General features: G+C 48.7%; 1 protein-coding gene across 2 annotated transcripts in view; it reads left to right on the top strand.

Annotated features, from left to right (window-relative positions):
- BARD1 (BRCA1 associated RING domain 1) overlaps positions 1 to 20409 on the top strand; it is a 158059-nt gene that overhangs the window by 123873 nt on the left and 13777 nt on the right. For both annotated transcript variants that reach the window (XM_063933156.1, XM_063933157.1), the window contains 2 exons: positions 16158 to 16263; positions 18691 to 18820. In XM_063933156.1, the coding sequence (XP_063789226.1) occupies positions 16158 to 16263; positions 18691 to 18820 (236 nt within the window). The remainder of the gene's footprint in view (positions 1 to 16157; positions 16264 to 18690; positions 18821 to 20409) is intronic.

The raw sequence follows: 20409 nt of genomic DNA, 5'->3' as shown, positions 1-20409 counted from the left end.
TCGGCCGCCGCTCCTCACTGCAGTGCCCGCCCCCGTGCCTTCCAGCGCATGATAACAGAGGAAATCCCGGTCAGCTGACCCTGTGACGTGACCGGGATTTCCTCAGCGGCACTGCGTCTGAGAGCAGTGCAATGACAAGCGGCATGTCGGGCCGCTTGTCATTGCACTCTTGTGGGGCACAGCGGGCCAGGCAGGATTGGACCGTGGGCCGCCTGTTGCCCACCCCTATTCTAGAGGGTCGCAGGTTCGGCATTCAAGACTGGGTTCCGGTAACCTTCTGGACAAGTGGTCCGGGTCCCATCTTCAAATTCATCAGAAAATAAGCCTGTCCCCCAGGGCCAGGGTGTCTCTCCTGTGGTGGCTGCAGAGTGCTCACCTTCTAGAGCAGGGGTGGGCAGTTATTTCTGCTGGGGGGCCGCTTAACACTTACAGCGAATATTCGAGGGCCACACACAAAATACTCAAAAAGAGATCCCTTTTTCTCTAACGTCCTAGTGGATGCTGGGGACTCCGTCAGGACCATGGGGAATAGCGGCTCTGCAGGAGACAGGGCACAAAAGCAAGCTTTTAGGATCACATGGTGTGTACTGGCTCCTCCCCCTATGACCCTCCTCCAAGCCTCAGTTAGGTTTTTGTGCCCGTCCGAGAAGGGTGCAATCTAGGTGGCTCTCTTAAAGAGTTGCTTAGAAAAAGTTTTTAGGTTCTTTATTTCTTTATCATCCACTAGGGGTCACTGGAGTACTCTTGGGATATGGACGGGCTTCCGCAGGAAACAGCACTGAATATTCAAATTAGTAACACTCCACCCCTCCATATCCCTGAGCACTTACTCAGTGTTTTTTCTGTGCTGAACGTGGTAGCAGCTTAATACCTGAAGTCACGGTTTTGTTGAAGAAACTTTTATTTTTATTTTTTCTACTATTTGTACACATCCCTTTCCCCCTTCCAAAAGGCAGGGTCAGGGATCGTGCAGCTGCTGATAGCAGCACGGGCGTGTCGGGCCTCTCTGAAAGAGCTCCCTCACAGCCCTCACATCCTCCTGCACTGGCTAGCCGGCGCTTACTGAAAAGCCCCGTCGGAGCCTCCGCACGTCTGCGGGAGTAAGGTATGTGAAACGGGGCGGTCAGCTCCCGCTGCCGCCCCGACGTGTGGGGACATAGTGCTTGGTGACGGCAGAGGGATTGTTACGCGGCTCTCCCCTCTCAGCCTCCGGCAGGTACCGCGGCTCTCCCCGCTCAGGCGCCCGCACGTTCGACCGCGGTTCTCCCCGCTCAGGCGCCCGCACGGTCGGCCACAGACCTCCGTGCAGGCACCGCGGCTCTCCCCGTTCAGGCGCCCGCACGGTCGGCCACAGACCTCCGTGCGGGCACCGCGGCTCTCCCCGCTCAGGCGCCCGCACGTTCGGCCACAGACCTCCGTGCAGGCACCGCTGATCGATTCTTACAGGCCGCCGCCCGCCGCAGCGCTACCTTGATTAGCTGACGCCGCTATTATACACGAGGCCACCGCTGGGACACACGAGGCACATAGCGCTCTACGATACCCGCTGGGGGCCCACACGCTGCGCTGCCGCTGTAATAAGCTAAAAGAGCAGGCAGCCATTACAGGGGGGACAATAATAATGTCGCAGAGAAATACTGCAGCAGCAGAGGAGATTGTTACAGTATAATCAGTGAAAGTTGTACCAGCACGGTGATTATATGTATAAGTTAGCAGGGCAGACATTTTTAACATGCTTCCTGTGTTTTCCTGCTGTGATTCCAGAACGTTCCTGCCTTACATCTCTACACCACCGGAAGGCGCAGGGGTGTTAGTGGGAATTTGGGATCAAATTTCTTAGTACTGGCCACGTGTATTGCACTGGGCCAGATATATATACAGAGCCACCTTATTGCTATTTTACTGAGTCGTGCAGGTGTCTGTTTTTTGTGTATTGTATTGTCTGTCGCCATGAGTAAGGCACCAGCAAAAACTAAAAAGCATATTTGCAAAGTATGTGGCAGTGTGTTACCGGATGCATCTACCACATGTAACGTATGTTTTGTGGATTCCGTTCAGAATACCATTTCTGCTCCGGTTTTGCAACCAATTTCCTCACCGGACCCTCCGTGGGGTATGTTAGTAAATGTACTGGAGAAATTTCAGACAGAAATGACCGCTGCTCGTCTGGAGCGAGAAACGTTAAGATCTGAGTCTAGGGTGAGACCGCCAGAACTACCGGAGGCGTCTCAGCCTTGCGTACGGTCCAAATCCATTTTGGGCAAACGGGATAATTTTCATATGTCTTATGATTTTCCAGTGTCTGCTATGTTGCATTCTGACGATTCCATCCCAGACCTCACGGAACACGATGAGGGGGAGGAGGGCGAAGTGGAGTCAGATGGCGAGGATGTTAACAGTTCCGGCATTGATGATCTCATCAGAGCGGTACGGCAGTCGCTAAGGTTTCCTGAAGCTGAGCAGCCTCTCACCAATGATCAGGTCGTATTTACTAAACGACGGAAGACGCCAGTAAGTTTTCCTGTGTCGGATTCTCTAAATCAGATGTTAGTAGAAACAAGACAGAATCCAGATAAACGGTTTTCTATACCTCGCAGATTTAAGTCTAGTTATCCGTTTCCAGACTCGGTAACGTGTACATGGGAGAATCCACCAATAGTTGATTCTTCAGTGTCAAAGCTTACCAAGAAATTAACCATACCAGTGCCATCAGCTACTACGCTTAAAGATCCTTCAGATCGTAAGATAGAAACTATGCTAAAATCCATGTATGTAGCAGCAGGTGTGATGCTAAGACCTGGATTGGTTGGCATTTGGGTCACTAAGGCGCTCATAATATGGCTTACAGAACTCAAATCTGCTTTACATGACGAAAACCTGATAATTCAGGTAAATCAAATGATTGAGGCTGTAGAGTATCTCTGTACAGCGTCTACTGACGTCTGTCAGCTCACTTCTCGTATTTCATCTTCGCTAGTTACGGCACGAAGAGCACTCTACCTGCGTACTTATCAAGCGGAGGCAGAGGTCAAACGAAGTATAGAGGCGTTGCCTTACGATGGCAAGAAGTTGTTTGGTCCAGAATTGGACGCATGGATTAAGGAGGCTACGGGAGGTAAGTCTGTGTTCTTACCAGTGCCTCCACCTGCGCCAAGAAGAAGGTACGCTGGACCTTCGTTCAAATCCTTTAGATCTCAGCCCTTTCGAGGACGTGGCAGAGGATCAGCCACGCCTGCTAGACGTGGTCGAGGACGTGGTTTCCATCAAACCAACACAACTCGCCAAGACGCTAAGGTTACCGACAAGCCAGTGGCATGACGGCCTACCAGCCCATCTCGGTTCTCCAACTGTGGGAGCACGCCTTCAGACGTTCCATGGGGCGTGGTTCCACACATCCGCGGAGGGCTGGATTCGCAATTTAGTGTTAAAAGGTTACAAAATAGAGTTCGACTGTCTGCCGCCTCTGCGGTTTTTCAAGACAGGCTTGCCTCTGTCGGACGACAAGAGGACAGTTTTGCAAATTGCCATTCAGTCCTTACTGGATTCGGCAGTGTTGATTCCGGTCCCTGTACACCAACAGGGTCAGGGTTATTATTCAAGTCTATTTGTGGTCCCGAAGCCGGATGGCTCAGTCAGACCAATATTGAACTTAAAGGGCCTCAATCAGTACGTAACTTACTACAGATTCAAAATGGAGTCTCTACGGTCGGTGATTGCGGGGTTAGAGACCAAGGAATTTATGATTGCGCTAGACCTCAAGGATGCGTACTTACACATTCCAATTTGGCAGCCTCATCAGAAATTCTTACGATTTGCAATACGCCAGAACCATTACCAGTTTCAGGCTCTGCCGTTTGGCCTGTCATCAGCGCCTCGGGTATTCACCAAAGTAATGTCTGTGATGATAGCTCACCTCAGATCCCTGGGAGTGACAATAGTTCCGTATTTAGACGATCTGCTCATCAAAGCTCCGTCTCCACAGATACTTACCCAACATGCGCTGCTAACTTACAATGTACTGGTTCACCACGGTTGGATTGTAAATTTCAAGAAATCACATCTGATTCCGTCTCAACGCCTTCAGTTCCTAGGTATGATTCTCGATACGGTCAATCAAAGGATTTACCTACCACAACAAAAAGTACAAATGCTACGCCATCTAGTACAATTAGTACTCAAACCACGCACAGTGTCGGTACACTTGTGCATTCGCCTGTTAGGCACAATGGTGGCAGCTTTCGAGGCGCTTCAGTTCGGAAGATTTCACTCTCGTCCATTTCAGCTGAACGTGCTTGCCCAGTGGTCGGGCTCGCATCTGCAGATTCACCACAGAGTGAGGTTGTCACCAATAGCAAGAGTTTCTCTGCTATGGTGGCTCAAGGAACACAATTTAACCGCAGGAAGACGGTTCGGAGTTTGCAATTGGATAATTCTAACTACGGACGCCAGTCTCAGAGGTTGGGGAGCGGTAATTCAAAATTGTCAGCTCCAGGGTCTCTGGGCGGATCACGAGAAATTGCTGTCTATAAATGTTCTAGAACTCCGCGCAATTTACAATGCGCTACGACAAGCAGTGCACATGATTCGCTCTCAGCCTGTCCAAGTGCAGTCAGACAATGCGACGGCGGTCGCATACATCAACAAACAAGGAGGAACGAGAAGCCGCATGACAATGCGGGAAGTAGCTCGAATCCTCAATTGGGCGGAATGCCACCAGGTGATATTGTCGGCCGTGTTCATTCCGGGAGTGGACAACTGGGAAGCGGATTATCTCAGTCGTCGGGATTTTCACCCAGGCGAATGGTCATTAAATCCAGAAGTGTTTCACATGTTGGTTCAGCGATGGGGTTATCCTCAGGTGGACCTGATGGCATCTCGACACAATCATCAAACGCCCCAGTATGTGTCCAGAACAAGAGATCCAAAGGCAGTCGCGGTGGATGCTCTCACTGTCGCGTGGCCGTACAGTCTTGTGTATCTGTTTCCACCGTTTCCGCTGCTCCCTCTGGTGCTAAAACGGATCAAAAGAGAGTCGCTCACAGTCATACTAGTGGCGCCTCATTGGCCTCGGAGAGCTTGGTTCTCGGATCTTCGAGGATTACTCGCAGACGATCCGTGGCCGCTCCCGATACGTCCAGACCTGTTACAACAGGGTCCGTTTCTTTACCCCGATTTAGCGCGGCTGCGTTTGACGGGGTGGCTGTTGAGACCGCCCTCTTAAGAAGAGAGGGCATTCCAGATTCAGTTATACCAACCATGTTACGAGCTAGAAAGCCGGTTACGGCAGCTCATTATTACAGAATATGGCGTGCCTATATAGGTTGGTGTGAAGCTCGGAAATTTCCGACATCAGCTTTCAAGTTATGCCGCCTTTTGTTGTTTCTACAAACAGGCTTAGATGGAGGATTGCGTTTATCTACACTAAAGGTGCAGGTATCTGCTTTGTCAATTTACTTTCAAAGACGATTGGCTCTATTGCCGTCTATACGCACTTTTCTCCAAGGTGTACTCAGGGTACAGCCTCCATTCATACCACCTACAGCGCCATGGGACTTGAATCTGGTTTTGGAGTTCTTACAGTCTTCATATTTTGAACCCTTACAACAAGTGGATATAAAGTTTCTCACTTGGAAAACAATTTTTCTCTTAGCCTTAGCTTCCGCAAGGCGTGTTTCGGATTTGGGTGCCTTGTCATGCAAGCCACCGTATTTGGTGTTTCATGATGACAGAGCGGAACTTCGGACGAATCCCGCCTTCTTACCAAAGGTAGTGTCATCTTTTCACATCAATCAACCAATAGTAGTTCCTGTGTTGACAGCACATTCTGGAACTCTGGATGTGGTTCGCGCATTACGCGTTTATGTATCCCGAACGTCTTCAGTTCGTAAGACGGATACGTTATTTGTTCTCTATGATGCTGCCAAGATGGGTTGGCCAGCATCTAAACAAACTTTATCCAGATGGATAAAACTGACCATACGCCAGGCTTACCTTCATGCTAGGTTACAACCGCCTACGTCAGTAACCGCTCATTCCACACGTTCTGTGGGAACTTCATGGGCAGCTGGTCGTGGGGCTTCTGCGACGCAGCTTTGCCGGGCGGCTACATGGTCTTCCGTGCACACGTTTGTGCGCTTTTACAAGTTTGATACTTTTGCGGCATCAGCATCTAGCTTTGGCCGCCTAGTTTTACAAGTGCCAAACAGCTCTCCCGCCCACGGGGGAAGCTTTGGTACGTCCCAAGAGTACTCCAGTGACCCCTAGTGGATGATAAAGAAAATAGGATTTTGGTACTTACCAGGTAAATCCTTTTCTTTGAATCCATAGGGGGCACTGGACGCCCACCCAGAGCAGTTTTACCTACTTGTGGTTAGTTCTGAGGATCTTATGGTAACACACTTTCACCGGCTGGTTCAAGTTACAAGTGCTGGTTAGGGTGTCAACTGTTAGTTGTCAGTAACGTTATGTGTTAACTTCGTTATTGTCAGTTATGTTATATGTAATACTCCATTATTAACCTCTCTTAATTCCTGTTCGGCTCAGTAAAAAACACTGAGTAAGTGCTCAGGGATATGGAGGGGTGGAGTGTTACTAATTTGAATATTCAGTGCTGTTTCCTGCGGAAGCCCGTCCATATCCCAAGAGTACTCCAGTGCCCCCTATGGATTCAAAGAAAAGGATTTACCTGGTAAGTACCAAAATCCTATTTTTCAGTGAGTCCTGCTGGCAACAGGCTCACTGCATCGAGGGACTTAGGGGAGAGAATTTCAACTCACCTGCGTGCAGGATGGATTGGATTCTTAGGCTACTGGACACCATTAGCTTCAGAGGGAGTCGGAACACAGGTCTCGCCCTGGGGTTCGTCCCGGAGCCGCGCCGCCGACCCCCTTGCAGATGCTGAAGATTGAAGAGGTCCGGAACCAGGCGGCAGAAGACTTTTCAGTCTTCCTCAGGTAGCGCACAGCACTGCAGCTGTGCGCCATTGTCTGTCAGCACACTTCCCACAGCGATCACGGAGGGTGCAGGGCGCGGGGGGGGGCGCCCTGGCAGCAATGTAGAATACCTGTATGGCGAAAAATACATCACATATAGCCCTTGAGGCTATATGGATGTATTTAACCCCTGCCAGACTTCACAATCTCCGGAGAAGAAGCCCGCCGAAAAGGGGGCGGGGCCTATTCTCCTCAGCACACAGCGCCATTTTCCCTCACAGAAAGGCTGAGGGGAAGGCTCCCAGGCTCTCCCCTGCACTGCACTACAGAAACAGGGTTAAAACAGAGAGGGGGGGCACTGATTTGGCGATATACATATATATTAAATGCTATATGGGAGGAACACTTATATAAGGGTTGTCCCTGTATAATTATAGCATTTTGGTGTGTGCTGGCAAACTCTCCCTCTGTCTCCCCAAAGGGCTAGTGGGTCCTGTCCTCTATCAGAGCATTCCCTATGTGTGTGCTGTATGTCGGTACGTGTGTGTCGACATGTATGAGGAAAATGTTGGTGAGGAGGCGGAGCAAATTGCCTGTAATGGTGATGTCACTCTCTAGGGAGTCGACACCGGAATGGATGGCTTACTTATGGAATTACGTGATAATGTCAACACGCTGCAAGTGGGTTGACGACATGAGACGGCCGGCGAACAAATTAGTACCGGTCCAGGCGTCTCAGACACCGTCAGGGGCTTGTAAAAACGCCCATTTACCTCAGTCGGTCGACATAGACCCAGACACGGACACTGATTTCAGTGTCGACGGTGAAGAAACAAACGTATTTTCCTTTAGGGCCACACGTTAAGGGCAATGAAGGAGGTGTTACATATTTCTGATACTCCAAGTACCACAAAGAAGGGTATTATGTGTGAGGTGAAAAAACTACCTGTAGTTTTTCCTGAATCAGATAAATTAAATGAAGTGTGTGATGATGCGTGGGTTTCCCCCGATAGAAAATTATTGGCGGTATACCCTTTTCCCGCCAGAAGTTAAGGCGCATTGGGAAACACCCCTCAGGGTGGATAAGGCGCTCACATGCTTATCAGAAAAATATCCTAAAAAGTATACACACACATGCTGGTGTTATACTGTGACCAGCGATCGCCTCAGCCTGGATGTGCAGAGCTGAGGTGGCTTGGTCGGATTCCCTGACTAAAAATATTGATACCCTTGACAGGGACAGTATTTTATTGACTATAGAGCATTTAAAGGATGCATTTCTATATATACGAGATGCGCAGAGGGATATTTGCACTCTGGCATCAAGAGTAAATGCTATGTCCATATCTGCAAGAAGATGTTTATGGACACGACAGTGGTCAGGGGATGCAGATTCCAAACGGCAAAAAGATGTATTGCCGTATAAAAGGGGAGGAGTTATTTGGGGTCGGTCCATGGGACCTGGTGGCCACGGCAACTGCTGGAAGATCCACCGTTTTTTACCCTAAGTCACATCTCTGCAGAAAAAGACACCGTCTTTTCAGCCTCAGTTTTTTCGTCCCTATAAGATATCTGCCCAGGGATAGAGGAAAGGGAAGAAGACTGCAGCAGGCAGTCCATTCCCAGTAACAGAAGCCCTCCACCGCTTCTACTAAGTTCTCAGCATGACGCTGGGACCGTACAGGACCCCTGGATCCTACAAGTAGTATCAAAGGGGCACAGATTGGAATGTCGAGGCGTTTCCCCCCTCGCAGGTTCCTGTAGTCTGCTGTACCAATGTCCCCCTCCGACAGGGAGGCAGTATTGAAAACAATTCACAAGCTGTATTCCCAGCAGGTGATAATAAAATTACCCCTCCTACAACAAGGAAAGGGGTATTGTTCCACACTATAGGGTGGTACTGAAGCCAGAAGGCTAGGTGAGACCGATTCTAAATCTGAAAAATTTGAACACTTACAAGGGTTCAAATCCAGATGGAGTCACTCAGAGCAGTGATAGCGAACTGGGAACAAGGGGACTATATGGTGTCCCGGGACATCAGGGATGCTTACCTCCATGTCCCAAAATTTGCTTTTCTCACCAAGGGTACCTCAGGTTCGTGGTACAGAACTGTCACTATCCGTTTCAGACGATGCCGTTGGAGTGTCCAAGGCACCCGGGTCTTTACCAAGGTAATGACCGAAATGAGGATTCGTCTTCAAAGAAAATGGACGACCTCCTGATAAGAACAAGGTCCAGAGAACAGTTGGAGGTCGGAGTAGCACTATCTCAAGTAGTTCTACGACAGCACGGGTGGATTCTAAATATTCCGAAACCGCAGTTGTTCCGACGACACGTCTGCTGGTCCTAGGGATGATTCTGGACACAGTCCAGGAAAAGGGTGTTTCTCCCAGAGGAGAAAGCCAGGGAGTTATCCGAGCTAATCAGGATCCTCCTAAAACCAGGAAAAGTGTCAGTGCATCATTGCACAAGAGTCCTGGTAAAAAAAAATAAAAAAATAAAAATGGTGGCTTATTACGAAGCGCTTCCATTCGGCAGATTTCACGCAAGAACTCTTCAGTGGGATCTGCTGGACAAATGGTCCGGATCGCATCTTCAGATGCATCAGCGGATAACCCTATATCCAAGGACAAGGGTGTCTCTCCTGTGGTGATTACAGAGTGCTCATCTTCTAGAGGGCCGCAGATTCGGCATTCAGGATTGGATGCTGGTAACCACGGAGGCCAGCCTGAGAGGCTGGGGAGCAGTCACACAGGGAAAAAATTTCCAGGGAGTGTGATCAAGTCTGGAGAATTCTCTCCACATAAATATACTGGAGCTAAGAGCAAATTTGTAATGCTATAAGCTTAGCAAGGCCTCTGCTTCAAGGTCAGCCGGTATTGATCCAGTGGGATAACATCACGGCAGTCGCCCACGTAAACAGATAGGGCGGCACAAGAAGCAGGAGGGCAGTGGTCAAAACTGCAAGGATTTTTCGCTAGACGGAAAATCATGTGATAGCACTGTCAGCAGTGTTCATTCCGGGAGTGGACGACTGGGAAGCAGACTTCCTCAGCAGGCACGACCTCCACTCGGGAGAGTGGGAACTTCATCGGGAAGTTTTCCGCATGATTGTGAACCGTTGGGAAAGACCAAAGGTGGAAATGATGGCGTCCCGCCCGAACAAAAAACGGGACAGGTATTGCACCAGGTCACGAGACCTTCAGGCGATAGCTGTGGACGTCCTGGTAACACCGTGGGTGTAACAGTCGGTGTATGTGTTCCCTCTTCTGCTTCTCATAACCAAGGTATTGAGAATTATAAGACGTAGAGGAGTAAGAACTATACTCGTGGCTCCGGATTGGCCAAGAGGGACTTGGTACCCGGAACTTCAAGAGATGCTCACAGAGGACTAATGGCCTCGGGAGCTAAGATGGGATTTGCTTTCAGCAAGAACCATGTCTGTTCCAAGAGGAACCGTGGCATCTGCCTCTAAGAAAGGACCTGCTCCAGCAGGGACCTTGTCTGTTCCAAGACTTACCGCGACTGCGTTTGACGGCATGGCGGTTGAACACCGGATCCTAAGGGAAAAGGCATTCCGGAAGAGGTCATACCTACCCTGGTCAAAGCCAGGAAGGAGGTGACCGCACAACGTTATCACCACATGTGGTGAAAATATGTTGCGTGGGTAAGGCCAGGAAGGCCCCACGAAAAAATTTCAACTAGGTCGATTTCTGCACTTCCTGAAAACAGGAGTGTCTATGAGCCTCAAATTGGGGTCCATTAAGGTTCAAGTTTCGGCCCTGTAGATTTTCTTCCAGAAAAAATTGGCTTCAATTCCTGAAGTCCAGACGTTTGGCAAGGGAGTATTGCATATACAGCCCCTTGTGTGCCTCCAGTGGCACCGTGGGATCTCAACGTAGTGTTGGGATTCCTCAAATCATATTGGTTTGAACCGATCAAATCTGTGGATTTGAAATATCTCACATGGAAAGGGACCATGTTGTGGCCCTGGCCTCGGCCAGGCGATTGTCAGAATTGGGGGCTTTGTCTTAAAAAAAGCTCATATTTGTTTTTCCATTCGGACAGGGCAGAACTGCGGACTCGTCCCCAGTTTCTTCCTAAGGTGGTGTCAGCGTTTCGCCTGAAACAACATATTGTGGTGCCTGCGGCTACTAGGGACTTGGAGGACTCCAAGTTGCTAGACGTTGTCGGGGCCCTAAAAATAGATATATATATATATATATATATTTCCAGGACGGCTGGAGTCAGAAAGTCTGACTTGCTGTTTATATTGTATGCACCCCAAAAGATGGGTGCTCCTGCTTCTAAGCAGACTATTGCTCGTTGGATTTGTAGTACAATTCAGCTTGCACAGTCTGTGGCAGGCCTGCCACAGCCAAAATCTGTCAATGCCCATTCCACAAGGAAGGTGGGCTCATCTTGGGCGGATGCCCGAGGGGGTCTCGGCTTTAAAATTTTGCCGAGCAGCTACGTGGTCAGGGGGGAACACGTTTGTAAAATTCTACAAATTTGATACCCTGGCTGAGGAGGACCTGGAGTTCTCTCATTCGGTGCTGCAGAGTCACCCGCACTCTCCCGCCCGTTTGGGAGCTTTGGTATAATCCCCATGGTCCTGACGGAGTCCCCAGCATCCACTAGGACGTTAGAGAAAATAAGATTTTACTTACCGATAAATCTATTTCTCGTAGTCCGTAGTGGATGCTGGGCGCCCATCCCAAGTGCGGATTGTCTGCATTACTTGTACATAGTTATTGTTACAAAAATCGGGTTATTATTGTTGTGAGCCATCTTTTTTAGAGGCTACTTCATTGTTATCATACTGTTAACTGGGTTCAGATCACAAGTTGTACGGTGTGATTGATGTGGCTGGTTTGGGTCTTACCCGGGATTCAAGATCCTTCCTTATTGTGTACGCTCGTCCGGGCACAGTACCTAACTGAGGCTTGGAGGAGGGTCATAGGGGGAGGAGCCAGTACACACCATGTGATCCTAAAAGCTTGCTTTTGTGCCCTGTCTCCTGCGGAGCCGCTATTCCCCATGGTCCTGACGGAGTCCCCAGCATCCACTACGGACTACGAGAAATAGATTTATCGGTAAGTAAAATCTTATTTTACACATTACGGCAGACAGCGTCCCCTTTTTACACATTACGGCAGACAGCGCCCCCGTTTTTACACATTACGGCAGACAGCGCCCCCGTTTTTACACATTACGGCAGACAGCGTCCCGTTTTTACACATTACGGCAGACAGCGCCCCCGTTTTTACACATTACGGCAGACAGCGTCCCCTTTTTACACATTACGGCAGACAGCGCCCCCGTGTTTATACATTACGGCAGACAGCGCCCCCGTTTTATACATTACGGCAGACGGCGCCCCCGTTTTTACACATTACGGCAGACAACGCCCCAATTTTTACACATTACGGCAGACAGCGTCCCCTTTTTACACATTACGGCAGACAGCGCCCCCGTTTTTACACATTACGGCAGACAGCGCCCCCGTTTTTACACATTACGGCAGACAGCGCCCCCGTTTTTACACATTACGGCAGATAGAATTCCCTTTTTACACATTACGGCAGACAGTCCCTACCCCCTGTCCCCCCCCCTCCCCTAAACCCATATTGCAGTTTTTAACTCCCCTCCCTCCCCACCCCTAAACCTACATGGCAGCTTAAGCAGTGATCCAGGGGCTGGCTGGACAGGGGGTTTACCTGTTTGTCACAGTGGCAGACGATCCCCGCTGTCCGATGATCTGCGCTGCTGCCGGCCGGAGTCACTGCTGATGTGGCCTCTCCCGCTCGCTGCCCGCCGCTTCCTCTCCTCACTGGCCGCCGCTGCTCACTGCAGTGCCCGCCCCCCGTGCCTCCCAGCGCATGATAACAGAGGAAATCCCGGTCAGCTGACCCTGTGACGTGACCGGGATTTCCTCAGCGGCACCGCGTCTGAGAGCAGTGCAATGACAAGCGGCATGTCGGGCCGCTTGTCATTGCACTCTTGTGGGGCACAGCGGGCCAGGCAGGATTGGACCGTGGGCCGCCTGTTGCCCACCCCTATTCTAGAGGGTCGCAGGTTCGGCATTCAAGACTGGGTTCCGGTAACCACGGACGCGAGCCTCCGGGGATGGGGAGCAGTCACACAAGGAAGAAACTTTCAGAGGATATGGTCAAGCTAGGAGGCTTGTCTACACATCAACGTACTGGAATTGAGGGTCATATACAACGGCCTACGTCAAGCGGAGAATCTTCTTCGCGACCTACCGGTTCTGATTCAATCAGACAACGTCACAGCTGTGGCTCATGTAAACCGCCAAGACGGAACAAGGAGCAGAGTGGCAATGGCGGAAAATCACGTAAGCACGCTGTCAGCTGTCTTCATTCCGGGAGTGGACAACTGGGAAGCAGACTTCCTCAGCAGACACGATCTCCATCCAGGAGAGTGGGGACTTCATCAAGAAGTTTTTGCAGAGATAACAAGTCAGTGGGGACTTCCTCAAATAGACATGATGGCGTCACGCCTCAACAAGAAGCTTCGGCGGTATTGTGCCAGGTCAAGGGACCCTCAGGCAGTAGCTGTAGATGCCCTGGTGACACCGGGTGTTTCAGTCGGTCTATGTGTTCCCTCCTCTTCCACTCATCTCCAAGATATTGAAAATCATAAGACGGAAAAGAGTGCAGACAATACTCATTGTTCCAGATTGGCCTCGAAGGGCCTGGTATTCCGATCTTCGAATCCTAGCTGGGAAAGGCATTCCGGAAGAAGTCATCCCTACTCTGATGAAGGCTAGAAAGGAGGTGACGGCGAAACATTATCACCGTATCTGGAGAAAGTATGTATCTTGGTGTGAATCCAAGAATGCTCCTACGGAAGTTTTCCATCTGGGCCGTTTTCTCCACTTTCTACAGACAGGAGGGGATATGGGACTAAAATTAGGCTCCATTAAGGTACAGATTTCGGCCCTATCAATTTTCTTTCAGAAGGAATTGGCTTCTCTCCCAGAAGTACAGACTTTTGTAAAGGGAGTGCTGCACATACAGCCTCCTTTTGTGCCTCCAGTGGCACCATGGGACCTTGACGTGGTGTTACAGTTCCTAAAATCTCACTGGTTTGAACCTCTTCAAACCGTTGAATTGATATTTCTCACTTGGAAGGTGGTCATGTTGTTGGACTTGGCATCTGCAAGGGGGTTGTCTGAATTGGCGGCTTTGTCTCACAAGAGCCCCTATCTGATTTTCCATGTGGATAGAACAGAATTAAGGACTCGTCCTCATTTTTTGCCTAAGGTGGTTTCATCGTTTCATATGAACCAACCTATTGTGGTACCTCGGGGTGGCTACGAAGGACTTGGAGGATTCCAAGTCCCTTGATGTAGTCAGGGCCTTAAAAATATATGTAGCCAGGACGGCTCGGGTTAGGAAAACAGAGGCGCTGTTTATCCTGTATGCAGCCAACAAGGTTGGCGCTCCTGCGTCTAAGCAGACTATTGCTCGCTGGATCTGTAACACGATTCAGCAGGCTCATTCTACGGCTGGATTGCCGTTGCCAAATTCGGTAAAGGCCCATTCCACTAGGAAGGTGGGCTCTTCTTGGGCGGCTGCCCGAGGCGTCTTGGCATAACAGCTCTGCCGAGCGGCGACTTGGTCGGGTTCAAACACTTTTGCTAAATTCTACAAGTTTGATACCTTGGCTGAGGAGGACCTCATGTTTGCTCAATCGGTGCTGCAGAGTCATCCGCAGTCTCCCGCCCGGTCTGGATCTTTGGTATAATCCCCATGGTCCTTACGGAGTCCCCAGCATCCTCTAGGACGTAAGAGAAAATAAGATTTTAAACCTACCGGTAAATCTTTTTCTCCTAGTCCGTAGAGGATGCTGGGCGCCCGTCCCAGTGCGGACATATTTCTGCAAGGCTTGTATATAGTTATTGCTTACATAAGGGTTATGTTACAGTTAAGATCAGTCGTGGGCTGATACTGTTTTGTTCATACTGTTAACTGGTTGCGTATATTCCATGTTATACGGTGTGGATGGTGTGGGCTGGTATGAATCTTGCCCTTAGATTAACAAAAATCCTTTCCTCGTACTGTCCGTCTCCTCTGGGCACAGTTCCTCTAATTGAGGTCTGGAGGAGGGGCATAGAGGGAGGAGCCAGTGCACACCCATCTAAAGTTCTTTATAGTGCCCATGTCTCCTGCGGAACGCGTCTATACCCCATGGTCCTTACGGAGTCCCCAGCATCCTCTACGGACTAGGAGGAAAAGATTTACCGGTAGGTTTAAAATCTTATTTTTTCGTCTAGCCCCAAAAAGTCACTAATTGAATACTCCCCCCCCCCCCCCCCCCCCTTAATTTCTACAGAACCTAAAATTACCTAATCTGGGTGTTTGTACCTAAAATTACCTATTTTGACTGTTAGAACCTAAAAAGACCTGATTCTGTTACTTAGGTTGAAACTACATATATTTACTGGGAAAATATGTGGAATAAGTAGTTTTCATATGCAATGCCTATATGCAGATGTGTCCTGTTACAGCCTTACTGCATGTGTCCCGCAGGTGTGAGCGTACGCATGCACCCGCGGCCCATACACTTCTATGGGATAGTTTCGGCTGCAAATGGATCGCAGCCTCCTACGACATAGCAAATCGCGGGGACAAAACCTGATTTTAGTTTTTTGGATCCTAAAAATCCTAGGCCTACTGTTGGCCCTGTTTTGTATCATTGCTCTGTGCCTTGCTGCGGTTTGAGGCACTCGTTAAATAAATGGTAATAATGAAGAAAAAAAATTCTGTTTTATTTTGTCTTCCATTTACCATCAATGCTATTTTGTGCCTGTTGGAAGGACAGATACAACAGTTATCTTGTCAGAGCCTTGTCATGTGGAAATGTCAGCCTTGAACACGACTGTTAGAAAGGGGTATCCTAAACATGAAGCCTTTAGGCTGTTTGGTATCACTAGCAAACAGATACCGTTTAAGTCAGAGGAGAGAGACGGTGGCTTATGCGTTTCATTCGCCTTGTTTGATGCAGCAGCTTGTCCGCCCGCGGTCCATCTGTCTTGCTTGTAATTCCATGGCTTATGTGTTTGTGTTTTGTGTTGAGAGTCCATCCTACAGAGAAACAAGACACGGGAAATAAAACTTGATTCCTGCTAATGTACCTAGTTAAGAATCCAGTCACATATTGTATTTACTTAAAACCCATCTGTGCTTGTTTTACCAGTAATATATTCGGTCTGCGGCCTGTAGACTATGCAGAAGCAGAGGAGATAAAGTCGGCTTTACTGCAAACACAGACAAGCAAGGAGCCACTTGTGCGGAGGCCTGCCGTAAGTGCTGGAATCTTCCTGGTTCCACCAAGCTACTCTATATTCTGTCATATCGCTTTTACATGGGTTTATGCAGTGTCCTATACAATCATTTTATTGTCTTCCTTTAATAGTCTCTCTGTATCAAAGTGTTTCCGTAATGCATCATCATAATATCCTTAGGTATTGTACACAACTTATTCACATAGGCCGAAATTGCTATTTTAAAAATGAATAGTAGTATTGGCAAATAAGTGATTTATACTATTTTGGATATAATATATTTAGTACCCATAGTACATCTCATTATCAATGTCCGTTTGTTTAAACAATAACAAAAATAGAATTCTAAAGAGCAATTATTATACAGGGTGGGCCTTAGAAAAAGGAAATGAGTAAGCCAATTTCAATGTCGCTACCGCAAAAGAAAACTCTGTTAAAACTCAAGAATAAATAAAGATGCGTTAAAACTAAGAACACTATCGTTTTTCTTATGAAATTCTGAATCTGTTTGATGTCACTATGGGGTATATTCAGTTACTGTCGGAAATTGCCGCCTTGTCGGAAAGACTACAGTTTCCGACTGTTTTAGGTCAGAAGGGGTTCCGACCTATTCAGTGCTGGCCCTTTTTTTTTTTTCCAACGAGGCTGGAATTCCCGACTTGTCGGAAAACACGTGTATTGTCGGAATCCACATATCTTGTCGGAACCGCGGCTAAACTCGACAGGTTTTAGCCCCGTTTCCGACAGTGTCAATCCGACTTTTAAAAAAAGTCGGGTTGCCATTGTCGGAACGGCCAAAACCTGTCGAGTTTGGCTGAGGCATTGAATACTGACCTGTCGGATCCTTTCCGTGGGACAAGATCCAACAGGAATTGAATATACCCCTATATAACCAATGAAAAAAATAGTTGCATCCAAGATGGCCGCCATACTGGTGACATACCCTAAAACGTTTTCCTCCACTCCCATATGTGTAGACACTGGATTAATATTTCCTTACTCATTTCCTATTTTATAAGGGTGTTTCCACACTTATGGACCACCTTGTATTTTGAAACGGTTACTACAGTGTCAAACCCATAATCCTTTTGACCTCATGAATTGCTGTTATTCATATATAGCACAAAGTATGTTCATAGAACGTCCACAGTGTCCTGGCGAAAGCAAATAACTGTCTTAGGGTTAATGATTTTTTTCTCATTAAATGACACCTGTTTCAAGATTAGCCTTTATCCGTGCCAAAGGAATTTTGCTGGGGAAAATCCTGGGCTAATTGAATACCCCCCCAATATGTTTCCCTAATGCTAGAGGCACACACAGGCACGAGGCTCCAACACCGTGGATCCCAGATTGTTTGCACTGTATAATTCTGCAAGATGTGTCCTCATACACCTTTTCTTTTTGCGCCATGGCACGAGCGGCCTTGTGTGAGTTAGACGCTGTGGGTATCTGTTCACGTGCTTGAGTACATTTTCCTGAATTTTTGCGTCATTTGCTAATAGTGTACTAAATCCCTATTACTGTACCAGGTACTGTAATTTGATTAGTCTTTGTTTTATTATATTTTCTTACGCAAAGTAATTGGTATAGGGCCTAATTCAGAGTTGATTGCAGCAGCAACTTTGTTAGCAGTTGGGCAAAACCATGTGCACTGCAGGGGAGGGACAGATATAACATGTGCAGAGAGAGTTAGATTTGGGTGGGGTGTGTTCAAACTGAAATCTAAATTGCAGTGTAAAAATAAAGCAGCCAGTATTTACCCTGCACAGAAACAATATAACCCACCCAAATCTAACTCTCTCTGCACATGTTATATCTGCCTCCCCTGCAGTGCACATGGTTTTGCCCAACTGCTAACAAAATTCCTGCTGCGATCAACTCAGAATTACCCCCCATAAAGTAGCACATTAAGCATAACGAAGCGACGCACCAGTCACTCTAACCAGAAAAATTGTCATTATGACAGTTGGAATTTTTCCATGGACAATTTTCCTGTGTGCTTCTTTCATGTGCGTTCTTTTCTGGTTACCGTTTGTGATATATGATGAGCCTTTTGTTTTATGTGGGTTATTTCATAGAACCCGGTCACTCGTATCAGACCTACGTCTTTTGCCTTTTTTTACCCATATCTCGTTTTTCCCAAAGTTTGCATCTTAATTTACTATTCGTGTATGAATGTATTTTGGAGAAAAAGTCTTGTGGCGCTGCTATGTCACAGTCTGGCGTACCAAACGCCGCTATTTGGCGCGATTTGCGGATAGGTGGATGTGGACACATCCGTAGCTGGCAGCGTTAGCTGTGAATTCCTGCTGCATTGCCCAGCACAGTACGTCATCGTTCCTGTGCGTACATGGCCTGATGTGTGCAGTCAGATTTGTCAGCTGGTGGATGTATCGGCTGCAGCCATTGATTAATGGTTTCTCTGCATTGTCTGTTTCTCACCAGAGCTTTTGCCAGTCCAGGGAAGGAGCTGCTGTTCTTCTAGCTAGCGGCCTGTCCACCGCTCAGAGGGCTGATTTCACCAAGCTCGCCCAACTGCTGAGGGCAGAAGTTTGCGCAAACTACAACAGCTCCGGTAGGTGGCTCGATCGCAAGTCTGGAACTTTCAAAGTCTAAACTATAGTGGAACGTTGTCATTTGAATTTGGAAATAATTTCCTTGAATTGAAGCTTGCTGCAGAATCTATAGGGACATCCAGGCCACAGACGATGCATTGTTTGGAATCTGTATGTTACCCCGGCTGTCGGGATTCTGGCAGTCAACAGACAGACGCCAGAATCCCGACAGCCGGAATACCAGCGGCGAGCGCAGAGCGTGCTTGCTATGTTCGCCACGCTTCGGGCCCGGTGACAACCTTTGGTCGCCACACTAATCTGTTCCCCTTAGGGTGGTGGCGTGGACCACCACCCAAGTGGGGATTCTGGTCCGACCGCCAGCATTTCACTGGGTGATGGGATTCCGGCGTCTGTATCCTGACCGCCAGGATCCTGACAGGCGGCAAATTGATTGCCTCCCCATTGTTGTTGTAACCTGGCCTCCTGCTCTATTTAAGCACTGCGGGCCTGATTCAGATGTGGTTGGAGGTGCTGTCACTGCTGCTTACGTGGTTTTGCAGTAGGAGGAGTCTGATAAAAGTAGACGCCTCCTGCATGCATGTATGATCTGTGTCCTAGGAAGCAGCATTGGATCATCTGCGACACGATTATCCGGCTGTATGACCCATGGGGTCACGTAAGCCAACTGCTGCAGGTACAACAAAGAGGCCAGGAAATCTCCGTCCTGTTGCGGAAATCCTGGCCTCACCCCCTCCAATGGCTTCACATGCCTAACTTTTGGGAAACGGAGCCCGTTGCCACCCTCCCCTTGTCCCCAAACAAATTCGAACTGTCAATCGCTGATATTCAAATGCCATACTGTGCCCTACGTCGTAGACTCATACTGCAGGTGCGCAGAACGGGTCCTGCACAAGGCCAAAGTACCAAACATCAGTATTTTGCGATATGTGCAGCAACTCCATTCACATTTCTATTTCGTCCTAGAGGATGTTGGGCTGCTCAAAGAACCATGGGGTATAGACGGGATCCGCAGGAGACATGGGCACTTTAAGACTTTCAAAAGGGGCGTGACCTGGCTCCTCCCTCTATATCCCCCATTAGACTCCGTTTTAGAAATGTGCCCGGACGAGACACAGGGCACTAGGAGGAGCTCCTAGAGTTTCTCTGAAAGTCTTAATGTTAGGTTTTTTATTTTGGGGAGATCTGCTGGCTACAGACTCCCTGCTTCGTGGGCAAGAGGGGAGAGCAGTCTAGACCCACTTCTGATGAGTACCAGGGCTCTGCTGCTGCTGACAGGATGCCTTCAGCTCCTGAGGGGAGACGAACGCCGGGCTCTCCTGGATGCTCCCTCCCACAGCTTGCCGTCCCCCCTCTTCAAGCCAGAAGTCAGAAGACAGGTGAGTATAAGAAGAAAGAAGACTTCTCTTCATCTTTCAAGACGGCATTGTAGAGGTACCGCACAGCGGCTATGCACAGTGCGTGCCATGCTCCCGCTGAGTACACACCGCTGGGTGCAGGGCGCTGGGGGGGCGGGGGGGCGCCCTGGGGAGCATATATTACCTCGTATATAAGGCTGGCATAATCCTACAGTGCCCTGGCACTGCCCGCT

Source organism: Pseudophryne corroboree, chromosome 7, assembly GCF_028390025.1.
Source record: "Pseudophryne corroboree isolate aPseCor3 chromosome 7, aPseCor3.hap2, whole genome shotgun sequence".
Classification (NCBI taxonomy): Eukaryota; Metazoa; Chordata; class Amphibia; order Anura; family Myobatrachidae; genus Pseudophryne; species Pseudophryne corroboree.
The sequence above is the reverse complement of the archived record's forward strand: the minus strand, read 5'-3'. Positions and strand labels throughout refer to the sequence as shown.